Source organism: Cervus canadensis, chromosome 8, assembly GCF_019320065.1.
Source record: "Cervus canadensis isolate Bull #8, Minnesota chromosome 8, ASM1932006v1, whole genome shotgun sequence".
Taxonomy (NCBI): domain Eukaryota; kingdom Metazoa; phylum Chordata; class Mammalia; order Artiodactyla; family Cervidae; genus Cervus; species Cervus canadensis.
The window spans coordinates 36,412,371-36,425,390 of record NC_057393.1 but is presented as its reverse complement, the minus strand read 5'-3'; the positions used below and the strand labels follow the sequence as shown (position 1 = coordinate 36,425,390).

Sequence of the window (13,020 nt, the reverse complement as noted above, 5' to 3'; positions counted from 1 at the left end):
GGTGTGAAATAATGACATGACAAGAACATTTGGAGGAAGAAAACTCCCTTCTCAATCATTCATTCCATGGACTTATAACTCCACTAACTTCATACAGCCACTCTTTCAAAATGAGAAAGAATTGTTTATAAAGGCAGGAAATCCAACAGCTTCCCCTGGATATGCTCTCTTCCAGGCTTTAGAGATTCTTTCTTCTCTTTAACTTTCATGATGCAGCATAAGTCTACTTCCTTACTGGGTAAGGAAGTGAACACAGAAGAAAGGCTTTCAACACTGAGTTATATCTTTCAACAGACGAATTATAGTCCAGACTTACTACTTTATTTTCTGCAAAGCAAACAATTCCCTAGATTCTATGCCATACAGCAGTTTTGTTTGCTTTGACATTTTTAGCCTTTTAATATTTTTTTTTAGTTATTATCTCTGCAAATCTTGTTATCTCTGGGGTGGGAGCCCCCTAAATCAACATAGTACCAAATGAAAGAAACCCTCTCTCTCGTCCCCTCCATGTAATAGGTCTGTCCCCTAACTTTAACTGATTCTAACATATTACCTTAATAAGAGAAGGGTACGGCGTTGCTTCTTTTTCTAATGACAAAATTTCAAAATTTGTAGGAATAAATTCATTCTTCGTTGGAAGTTTAAATTTCCCATTCAGATCAGCATTTTGCCATTTCTGGATGAAGAGTGAAAAAATACACAAACAAAAGTGATTAGAATCTGATTTAAGAGTTTAAAACATTCATTTTGCTTAATATCCAGGGAAACAATAAGGGAATAAATATCAGCATTCTTTGCCACCATATGTAGAGGCTACTTCCAAAATCTAGCAATGACTTTTCATGAAACTTGAGTTGGAATCTCTGGAACTAATCAAGGTTTTACACTTATCTATCCATCTTTCTTTTTTACACCTCTCTAAAATGACCAGCCGACATGAAGGAACAATTGGAGACTATGGAACACGGAGGCTAATGTATGAAGATCACATTTGCTCTAGCTCTTTAGAGAATGGAGAATAACCTGCACAGAGACATACTTCCACAACTGCCAGACAAGAGGTGGTTAGTCTAAGAGTTAAACTTTCAGCTACACTAAGTTACTTGCATGTATAGCTTGAAAACTAGGTTAAAGAGGGTTTCTTTCACTTCACTTCTGAAGCCTGGCCCACTCCTCTCCCAGATGACCATGTGAATTTCCAAGTGGACCAGTATTTCAAGCCTAAGGTTAATGACAAATCTGAGATTTAAGTCAGCTTAACTGTAGAATAGGATTGACCCAACCTGCAGGCTGGGTCTGTTCCATGGGCTACTTCCAAAAGCTAAGTGAGACTGATCAGGCCACAACTGATGAATTCTGACTTGTAAGACTTTTTATTACTTAAAAAAAAGCAACCAACTGCCAATGCTTCTGGGTTCAGTAATCTGGTCTCCAGTTGATGTCGCATAGCTGTGCAGCTCTTGCAGTTCTATTTTGGTTCCTGCATCTGTATCTTTTGGCACTGGGATGGTAGGGAAATTGACCACATTATTTATAAGTAGCAACTTAAGTCTCCAGAATGGCTGAATCGTAGGGAATGGTAAGCACTCAGCAAGTAATTTCACCGCTGAGCTTCCAGATCAATTTGTTTTCATTTCCATTTGGGGCAGGTTTGTCACGGTCAGAATTTGGTGAACAGGGGTTTTCTCTTGTTTTGGGGTTAGTTCACATCCAGCACTAACCCATGGGAGATCACCTACCCTCACAGCTTAGTAAGATGCACATTTTCACACACTAAAGGATTTCAGTCATTTCCTCCTGTGCTGTAGCTATGTCAGAGAAGTATCAGTAATGACTTTCTTTCTTATTCTTTTTTCTATTTTGTCATTACCGTGCTACCTTTAAGAAATGTCTATTGTTAAAGTTTAACTAGTATTTAGTTAGAGTAAGGTTTTCTGATGTCTTCGCATGAATAAAGGACACAATCTCAAAGCTACATAGCCAATGAAAACCAAAAAAGAAAAAGCACTAGACAAGTAGATAAGACTCACAAACAAAATCCTGACTCCTGATGTGTAACACCAGCAACATACTATTTACTACACATACCTGTTTTGAAACAAACTGTGATGATCCTATGTTGACGAAAAGAGCAATAATACAATATGAGGCATAAAATATAGCCCCTCCTAAGGTGAAGACAGTATGAATCCCAGAAACTGCTCCCCATGTGTGTTCAGAGCAAGGTCACGAGCTCTCAGAAACCCTTGCATCTGTCTTTTAGGTTCCCTATTTCCATCTCTTCCTGCCTGTCTTGGTGCCTTTGCATCCCTGTGGACTGTGAACTCCAATAATCTTTGACTGCATAAGGCTGAAGTCTGTTTAACAGTCCTGCTGGTCTGACAGACATGTGAGAAGACAGCTGTAGTGTCATTTCTTCATTAAGTCCTAAGCTCCAGCTCTCTACCTCCCTGTTGACGCCACCTGGGAGGGCACAGACAGCGCTGGGCCACGGCTCTCCACACTCTGGGCTGGGAACTGGCTGACCCGGGGGCCTCCCGCTCCTGTGTCCCTCACGCATCGGGCTCCCTCACAGACGGGCGAGCCCTACCTTAATGACCTCGTCTGGTATGGCTTCTTGTCTGTACTGCGTTCCGTACCACTCTTCTGTGCGATCCGTCTTTCCTTCAAAAGATTTGGAAACTATTGCCACCCTAGAAATAGATGGAAAAAAAAAATCTATAAATTCATGTTGTATACATAAATTTATAGAATCCGACTCATGAAAATATGAATAAATGTTCAAGAATGTGTTGGGCTTCTAAGACCAAGTAAAGTTCTATGAGGCTTAGGTGAAATGGCTATGTACGTACAGCAGTCTCTGATCATAGTCTCTGTTACCCTTTGATTATAGCCCATCATTTTGGGTGTGAAAAACTGCTTGCAAAGAAGATTCTTGTTATGAATGCTATTGACTAGAATCTTAAAAGAAGAGTAGCTAGGGGAAAAAAAATGGAACAAAGGTCAGTTGAAAAATAGTCTTTGAAAAAGCACAACAAAGTACTCCTTCCTAGGAACAGCTCAGGCCCAAGGTTACAAAAATGGCTTAGAAAACTTGTTGGCTCATTCAGAGAATCAAAAAAACTAAAAACATTCTTTCACTGTAACTTGCTAATTTGTACTCTGTTTTGTTTTTTTTTCTGCCAGACACTGCCATCAATTAACTGTATGTATTATATTTACACTGGCCTTCTTGCTGCCAGGGGAAGATGGTGACAGGACCAAGAAAAACATTTCTTTCTCTGATGGGATAGTAGGAACTTCATAGAAGAGAAATGAGAAGGGGAAAAAAATAGTTTAGGGAGGGAAGGCAGAGGTAAAATGTCAGAAGATTATAAGCAAAGAAGCTGAAGAAGCTCTGTACCAGTGGAGCTCCTGTCCTAGGGAAGGTTGCTGCCTTTTAATTATCAAAGTTAGAATCATTTCACACTGACTAGCTGGCTCAACACCAGACTGGGAGCAACCCTTTTGAATCGTGTTGACATAGTGCTAAGCCAATAGCTTGGAAGGCTTGCCATGTAGTCAGTCCTGTTATTGGTTTCACTTCTTTATGTCCCAGTTCAGACAACTAAGTTCATGTCTATTCTTGCTTGTTCTCACTTATCCTCCCAGAGGTTAGGTTCCAGTCTCTGAATGTCAGTATCACAGCTCAAAGTCCACTCCTTTCAATCAAAACTCCCCTCTACTGAACACCCATTCATTTTCAGAATCCTAATCTGTGTTCCAAACACCTGCCCATCCCTGGACTGCCTCAACCCCAGTGCCTGAACGTCAGAACCACCGTCTACTTCTTATTCATTCTAGATAAAATAGTCTACCTGGCTAGATTTGGCCTTCTCACTTGCTTCAGGGTCAATATTACAAGCAATCTGACTCACCTGTCTGTTAGAACGACTGACTTAATCTTCTAGTTTATGGTATTCTGGATCTGGTCTAGCTGCCACTGACCACTATGTGTTCTAGAAAACATGCTAAATAAGAATATGTTCCACAGAAACACACAGAAGAATCCAAGGGTCTAACAGATGAAAGAGTTCGGTTATTGTATCCATGTTGGCAATTTGAGAATCCTTTATGAGGGGTACGTGTAATGTGCACAGAGCTCACATGGCCACATGAAGAGTATGTGATATTTCTTAAGGACATTCACTCAATACATGACAGAGTCAGCTAAGACTCAGTCATGGAAACTGCTTCCACCCCTGCTGATTTCTCAAAGAATGAATGGATTAATTCTTAGGGAGACACCTAAAAAAATGTGTTAGGAAGTAGAATTACATGGTAGAGAGGTGGCATGCCCATCTTCTCTTCATGACATGCTTGATTTTGAAAAAGTTTATTACATAGATGGCTCTGATTTCCCTGAATCAGAGCATGTACAGCCCCATGTATCAGAATAATGAACAAGGGGATTGATTACAACTTATGAAGACTGGGGCATTCATTCAGCAGTGGACTTGCCTTCTGGAACAAGGAAACTTTAAACTCAGTTCTGAGCGAGAAAGTGAAAAAAACTCAGGGAAAGCTGCCAAATGTTCTGGAGGATGACCATATGACACAGAAAGAAGCAGACAATGTAAGCTACGAGTAAGTTAAAAAGGGGGGAGAAGGACAATTTACTAGGTATAATCCTGAGGGATTTGGATAGTTAGATACCAAAGTAAAGTGTATGGGTAACAGGTGAAATGTTACCATGAGGCTCCTCAAACTAGGTAAATACCAAATATTGGCCTAACAAAAAGAGAGGCCAAGAATTAGCATATCATTGAGGAATTAAAAACTGAAATAAAATGATAGAATATGTATTTTCAAACAAATTATGAAGGGGAAATAACAGAAGAGACAGCTTAGACACATGTCAAACATACAGAAATCTACAAATCAGAGTGTGGAAGCACAAGAGGATCTCAATTAGGAGAAAAAAGCACAATAACTGAGGTACACCACAGAGAGCTACAGTATGTTTAACTGCAGACAACTGAGAAAAACTGGCATGGACACTGCAGCACCTTAGACCATCTGCTGGAAACCTAATTATGCTAATAAAAAAAACCAACCTAGTCTCCGTGAGTTTTTTCCTAAATGTGTGTGGGGGGGGGGCAATGCTATTCTTTAATTCCATCTACAAAGAATTGGCTACTGATATGGTACTAGCAGAGGAGGGCATGGCAACCCACTCCAGTATTCTTGCCTGGAGAATCCCCACGGACAGAGGAACCTGGTGGGCTACGGACCATGGAGTCGCAAAGAGTTTGACACAACTGAGCAATGAAGCACAGCATAGCACGTGGTACTGACAGGATCCTTGGGAATATGAGAGAAAGCGATCCGCTAGTTTCATACTGAAGCTTACAATACTAAGAAAAAGAAACAGTGGGCTAGAATGAATGCTGACTGCTGAGTTCAAGTCAGTCACTTAGAAGTGTTCAGAGGAAAGAATAGCTGCCGCTGCTGACGGGACCCATTCAGAAATAATCTTGACTATAGACATTAAAAGGCAGTATCATTCCCAAGGGACGAATTCGCATGACACCTTTGCAAACAATCCCTGAGACAGAAAAGAGGGAAGACAGCCAAAAATGAGAAGAGGCTTCACAGGTAACTGTGATGAATTTAAAAAAGAATTGGTAGGAACTGCACAGACCTGGCCATCAGAAACAAATTCTGGTTGATACCATGACTCTCTTTCTTTGAGATCTTGCCAAAATCACAGTTAAGATCTAAATTAGGCAAGTCTCCGGGCTTCAGTTTCATCACTTTTTACAAGGGATTCAACTAGATAAATTCTACCCTCTTACTAGTAGTACACAATATTACATCATATTTTTAAAAGATAGACAACAGAGGAAGAAAAAAGGCACAAAAATCTAGGCACAAAAATCAATGATTTATTTGTCTGTCTTTTTGACAGTACTATAATCGTCTTAAGTACCATGGCATTAGAGTAAGCTTTCAGATCTGGCAGTTTTAGTCCTCCAACTTTTCTTTTCCTGTGTAAAAGTGTTCCAAGTAATCTAGGTCCTTTGTAGATCCATATGAATTCTGGAATCAGCTTACCAATAGCTTAAGGAAAAAAGCCTACGAGGACTTCGATTGTGATTACATTGAGTCTGTGAATCAAACTGGAGAGGATGGATATTTTAATAAAATCAAGTCTCCTCATCTATGAGCAAGGTTTTTAATATCTCTTGGCACTGTTTGATTAAATTAATTCCTAAGTATTTTATGCCTTTGTTGCTATTGTAAATACTTAAAAAAATTTTTTAATGTTTTATTTTTATATAGTTACATACTTCTATAGTTAGGAAGTTGCAAAAATAGTACAGGGAGGTCCTGTGGCCTCTTTACCCAGTTTCCCTCAATGGTTACATTTTACCTATAATATCAAAACCAGGAAATTGTTGTTGGTACAATGTGTGTGTATAGTTTTATGTCATTTTACCACATGTACTGATTTTGTATAACCACCAATAATATTTCCTTTAATTTAATCTCTCTACTGTTTGTTGCTAGGATATGTCTGAAAAAGTTCAAACAATGGTAACTAGGAAAATGACTGATAGAACAGTTCTGTCAGAAGATCTTTTCAAAAAGTTCTATCAGATTGTTGATTTTATTCGTAAAATGACTGCTCCAAAAAAATATTTATTCAATCACCAAGTTCCCAGAATTCTGGAAATATGTGCTCAAAAGGGGAGAAAAATAAAATATGCAAAATATGTGCCAATCAAATGTATACCTTTTATTCTTGACTTTTAGAAAATATAGAAGAAATTCAATTTTAAGGCAGAAATATCATGGGGTAGCTCATAAGCTCTTTAGGGCTGATCCTCCTCTAACAGAAATATTTGTTAGCCTAACAGCTCCTCCAATTTTTGATTTCCTGATTAACCACTAGCCAGTCAGAAGCATTGAGACTGTAATCCTTACTTTCATTTAAAAAAACAGAAGGTGTCCTCACTTGCTTATAAAACCAGACAAATGAGCTGACATTTTGGGAGTTAGAGTTACGATGAAGCCAGGTTAAGACAATCTATTATTATATCTTATTCATAATGAAATTATGATTATGTTGTTTTTTTTTTTTAAAAGAATCTTCATGTTTTCAAGATACTGACTTAAAATAATCAAGACTGGAGGAAGGGTGAGTGAAGAAGTGTGGATAAAGATCAAAAAGGCTAGCCATGTACTGATTGCTGAAGTTTGGTATTGGATCATTATACTGATTCTCTCTACTTTTGTAATCATGCTTGATAAAAAGTTTAAAAGCATTTTATTCACAATTTCAAATTTTCAGATTCTAACTATCACTGAAAATCTAGTATGTAACAGTAAAATCTGTAGAGTGACTCACCGGACATTTTCTGGTCTGAGTTTATCGAGAACCATTTCTATTAAATCTGGTCTAAATTCTTCCAGTAAATATTCAGCTGTGAGCACTTCTTCTAGGGGATAATACTTTTTAAAAGGAAAATAAATACAAAAGTAAAATGTGCAAGGCTATGATACAGTTTAACTTATTAAAGCAAACAGATCTCTAACACATAAAATCCTCTATTTTACACCCCTGCTTCCCTCCAATTAAATTTTATTTCATTGTAAAGATTTCTGAATCTTTTCTCTTTCTTACCACACTTTAAGCAGTTTCATATTGTGGGATAATTTTACAGTTAATCCCCAAATACACTTACGTTATAGAGAACAAAAGTACATTTTTTCAGAGAACAAGTAATACCTCTAGCTAAAAACTGAGTGTTGATAAAAAAAATTTGGTGATTAAACGCTGACATCTATAGGATTCTTAACATAAAGTACATATATTTTTTAATAGAATTTCTACTCAAACTTCTATGAATGAAATCAGACAAGCATTTAGAAAGTTGTTATGGAGGAAAAATGCCTTATATTTTCAGTTACTAAAGAAAAATAATGTGAAAGATGCTTTTTAGTAAGGGCAAATTACTGAGACAGACTGATTCATTCATTCAACAAGTATGTAATGAACACCCTACTCTGTGCCAGGCACTGTTCTAGGTGCTGCCGTAGGTACAATGGTAGGTAAGACAAATGACGTCCCTGCTCTCTAAAGAGCTCATGTTCTAACTGGGAGGAAAGTGAAGTGAAAGTGAAGTCACTCGGTTGTGGTCGACTCTTTGTGACCCCATGGACTGCAGCCTACCAGCATCTTCCGTCTATGGGATTTTCCAGGCAAGAATACTGGAGTGGGTTGCCATTTCCTTCTCCAGGAGATCCTCCCAACCCAGGGACTGAACCCAGGTTTCCCTCATTGTAGGCAGGCACTTTAGCTGTCTGAGCTACCAGGGGCCTCTAACTGGGAGGGAGAAGGACAATAAACAAACTAATACTGTCATTATACTGATAAAATGCTACAAAGAAAATTTAAAAGGGGCAGGGTCATGATTGAGAGGTCAGGGAAGGCGTCTCTAAAGGAGAGACATCCGAGTGGAGACCCAAACGAGAAGAACCTAGCCATGCAAAGACTGTAAGTGCTTCAGGCAGAAAAAAACAGCAAATGACAGGGCCCTGAGAGGGAAGAACAAACTAAATGCTTAAAGATTAGACAAAGAGCCAGGACAGCTGGAGTGGAATGGGAATGAGAGAGGTGGGAGGGGAAGTGATATGGAATTCGGTCAAGTGAGAGGCTGGAGTCAGATATCGTTATGGGTCAGGTAAAAATTTAGATCTATTTCAACTCTGATGGGAAACCACTGAAAGGCTTGACACAGAGGAGTGAAATAATCTGATTTGGGTTTTCAAAAGATCATTGAGGCAGGGAAAAAACACTAAAGCTGGGGAGACAGCAAACACGGAACTAAGGTAAGAGTCCATGATGGTAATACAGGTAAGAAATGAAGGTAGCTCATATTAGGGTGATAGCAACAGAAACAGAGAAAAGTGGGTGATTTATAGCTTTCACATAAGTAGTACATAGTAGAACAAAGCCAGTAAGCATGATGTCTATGTAATGAAAATATTACAGATGATGATTTTCAGGATGATGAAAATTAAGATTTTAAATATGTCTTCACATCAGAGTTTACTAGTTGCTACAAAGTCTAAAGTTTGACACTGTAGCTTCAATTTTTATGATTTGTATAGTACTGAAAGTAACATATACAGGATCACTGAAACACTCTACGTGCCAAAGTATAGAGTAAAATAACAATAAACTTACATGTAATATTCCGGCAATCTTAGAGGTATAACCCCGTGGTCTCTCTTTATCTTTAAACCTAAAAGCAACAGCATTCAAGTCCTAAAATGAAAAGTTAATCCAATTAGACATAAGTTACCTGTTATTTAGAAATACTTTTTTCCTTGGTGGTGGAGGTTGGTTTGCCTCCCATTTTCCTCCATATGTAACTATCACACTTTCTGAAAAAATGGCTATGCTTGATTTAGAAATGTACAGAACACAAATGAAAATAACAAATATAGAACATGATTCTATAGGCTAAATGTTGAAACTATTAGTCAAAGAATTAGGAAAACTGTGAAGGAACCCTGTGAGATTCATCAGTTGCATAGATGATGATTTTACTGACCCTCTCAGCGAACTGTAGCCTGATTAGAAGTTACTGTCCTAAGTTTCACAAACAGAGATTACACCCTTAAACAAAACACATTTCAGTCTTGAATAGATCTTAAAGTAGATGTTAAAAAAAAAAACTCTTAAAAGAAGTCTTTAAAAATTTAAAAGACAAATACCTTTTGTTCTATGCAAAAAAAGAAAGAAAGAAAGAAAAGGACAGGCTTTTCCCTACATACAACAATAAAAATCACTTTTAAGAACACAATAATATATATAATAATTCACTGTTTCTTTGAGAGTTCAATACAAATTTTAGATACATCTTCAGAGAACTGGAGTAAACACTGGTACATAAAAGCTCAAGAAGCTCCTGGCTTTCTTCTCAGGGATAGAAAAGCAATCTATTTGTTTCTTTCCTCTTCCTCCTAAAAAGAGGCTGCTTGATGCCTCAACCCTTAATTGTGTGTCAGGTAACCAATCAGACTAGTTAAGACTAGGCCTTAACTAAAGCTACTATGCATTTCAAAATTTTAGAGTTTAAAATAGGAACAATAAAAACTTTAAAAATTTCACTGGGCCTTACATTTAAATTAACTCACATATACTTGTTTCTTGAAAACTTTCCATAAAAAAAATTTTGGTGAAACAAAAGTACCTTGCACTCTTGGAAAACCCATTCTTGAGGTCCTTCTGCTCGTAACTTCTGAATGTATTGAAACATGTGCAAAATTATATCTTCAACATGTACTGGAAAAAGAATGCACACTTAAAAACCATTCAGTCTTCAAATCCTTCAAAGCAAGGAGTTTACTCCTAAGGTAAGTCAGGTAGGTAGAAGACCTTAGAAATGGACTTCTCACCTCCCTGTGACTAGGTTTAGGGTCCCACCTACATGGCCTTCCAAGATCTGGAATTTGTGACAGAAGGGACTTTGGAGTAATAAATGAGCAAATAAAAAGTCAAGTACACATTTTACAAGTGCAACAATGATCAGATGTTAAGGAGGGAAAATCACCCATGAAATGGAGGCCAAGTTACAACAGATAAAACAGTATGAATTAAAGTTTTTATAGCTTTACAACAAAAAAACAGATCCAGAGCATAAATAAGTTAATAAAAGTTAATCATAAAAAATCAATTTTCATTCAAAAATGGCCAATACTTACATAATCCTTCCTCAGTCAAGTCCACATTAATGATAAAAAACATAAAACCTCGAGCTCCTTCCTTTTGCCCACCAACAAGAGTATTTACCCAGCCTGTAACAGTCAAAGGAAATCAACGTGATTGCTTGTGTGTCTTCTTTTAAGACAAGGAATTAAAAAAAAAAATTCATTCTATACATTCCCAAGAGACTAGAAGGGCATTCTGCAGAAAAGACTGGGCAAAAATCAGTTCAGAAAAGCAGTTTCAGGCACTGCAAAAGATTCAAGGAATTTTAGGGGTTGGGAGTTTTTCTTGGGACTCCTCAAATCATTTCCCAAATCAAGAGTAGACTACTGTGCTTAAGTGCTATATACAGAGTCTGAGTGGAGAGGAACCTTGGAAATCTACTGACTGATCCTAGTATTAATACACCCTTTGATGGATTTGATGGATAAGAGTAGATAAATGTTTCAGCTCATTTCATAGAGATGGTAAACAATATACAATATGAAATTTACATTTTTTAACCTCTATCTTATTTCAAACATGGGCCACAATATCTTTTGAAATATTTAAACTTCACTGCTCAATACCAAAAGGGTAAAACAAATTATGAAAAAAGACAAAAACAAAAACCCCAAAGAAGAAAAAAAAGCATACTAACAACCATCACCTCACTCTCCCATTAACTCTAAATAGTCTCATCTGAAAATATCCCTTCACAGGGAAATATTTAGGAGAAATGAGAGCCAGAGTAAAAAAAAAAAAAAAAAAAATGATGGAGATGGGGTACTACCCTCAGAAGCTGGGACCCAAGAGACTCACCCTTTGATTTAAGTTCTGATAACAGACTTCCAGGGCCTTCATGCCCAATGAGATGACCAAGATAATGACCGGGATTTGATTTGTAGTATTTCTGAAGGTCAGGTATGGGAAATGTCACATAAAGATTCCTAATATCCTTAATGGGTACTATTTTGTAAAGTTGCTGGGGGAAAAAAACAAACCACAAAAGATTAGCTATGTACAAATCCTATCAAAAAAAAAAAAAAAAAAGAATTTACAAACTATGAAGAATACTGATTTTAAACAAACAACCACCACCCTGATTTTCACAGAAGAATCCCAAAATTCAGGACAGAATCAATTGTCAGAGAAAATGATACTGACCAAACAGAAATAAATGACCTGGGCTCTTTCTTAGTGGGATTTTATTACAGTTGGTATGCGGTCCATGTTTGGTCCCCTGGACCATGTGGCTCAATACTTTTGGATGCTTGCCTTCTGGCACTGCTTACCAGCTTCTACAGTCTGCCAAGGTTATAGCTACGAAAACTACTTTTAGCATGAAAAGATCAGAACATATTGTTACATTTTTGGTGATACATGTCTCTAGTATATGTGAAACTGATTTCATTTGACTACCCAGACAAATATTAAAAACCATATAAATAATGAAACCTCTAAAATGTTCTATGTACTCTTTGGCAAACTAGGCATATATTATGTCCATAAATTTAAAACAGAAAAAAAAATACTAGCAATACATGAACTTACTTTAAGATGTTCTTCTTGGAAAGGATGTTCAGGAAATTCTGGCAATGGGACATTTTTGTTCTCTACTTCAGAAAATAACTTTACCACCAGATTAGTCAAGTCATCTAAAGATTCTACAAGAAAACAGACAATGGAAACAGGACTTAAACTAATCATAACACCTAGTGGGTAGTATTTAAAACCCTAGGATTATATGTGTACATGTATAAAATCACTATGTTGTATACCTTACATTTATACAATATTATGTTTTAATTATATCTCAATAATGCTGGTGGGAAGAACCTTAGGATCTCCTGAAAAATCTCAGGACTACAAAAAGGAAAGCCTAGGAATTTTTTAAAAACTCCATCTGATAAGTTGAAGCATTCAGTTAAACCCTACCAGAGTCTGTATAACTTCTGTAGTTATGCAATATTGACAACAATTATACCTCACAAATGTCTGCCTCTTTATAGTCTAAAAAACTATTTTACAAATATTATCTTGAAATAATTTAAAAATAAACATTAGAAACAAATAATTAGTGGCATTTGGAAACTGACTATTTTATCTACAATTTCCAACAGAAACATACTAAACCACTGGCTGACAGACAATAACAATAACTTTTTAACAGTCTAAACCTATTATTAAAGGTCAAATGTTAGTATCTGTAAGTAACTGATTTTGACGGAGAATAGTATAAAATGGTGAGAAGAATCCTGGGTCAGGGGATCAGAGGA

The 13,020-nt window shown here is 37.0% G+C and overlaps 1 protein-coding gene across 6 annotated transcripts in view; it reads right to left on the bottom strand.

Moving 5' to 3' along the window:
• The window catches only part of IDE (insulin degrading enzyme), a 93,214-nt gene that overhangs the window by 26,133 nt on the left and 54,061 nt on the right, over positions 1-13,020 (bottom strand). For all 6 annotated transcript variants that reach the window (XM_043475994.1, XM_043475996.1, XM_043475993.1 and 3 more), the window contains 8 exons: positions 12,296-12,408; positions 11,564-11,726; positions 10,759-10,851; positions 10,248-10,339; positions 9,236-9,316; positions 7,394-7,497; positions 2,591-2,693; positions 554-676 (listed from right to left, as the gene is read on the bottom strand). In XM_043475994.1, the coding sequence (XP_043331929.1) occupies positions 554-676; positions 2,591-2,693; positions 7,394-7,497; positions 9,236-9,316; positions 10,248-10,339; positions 10,759-10,851; positions 11,564-11,726; positions 12,296-12,408 (872 nt within the window). The remainder of the gene's footprint in view (positions 1-553; positions 677-2,590; positions 2,694-7,393; positions 7,498-9,235; positions 9,317-10,247; positions 10,340-10,758; positions 10,852-11,563; positions 11,727-12,295; positions 12,409-13,020) is intronic.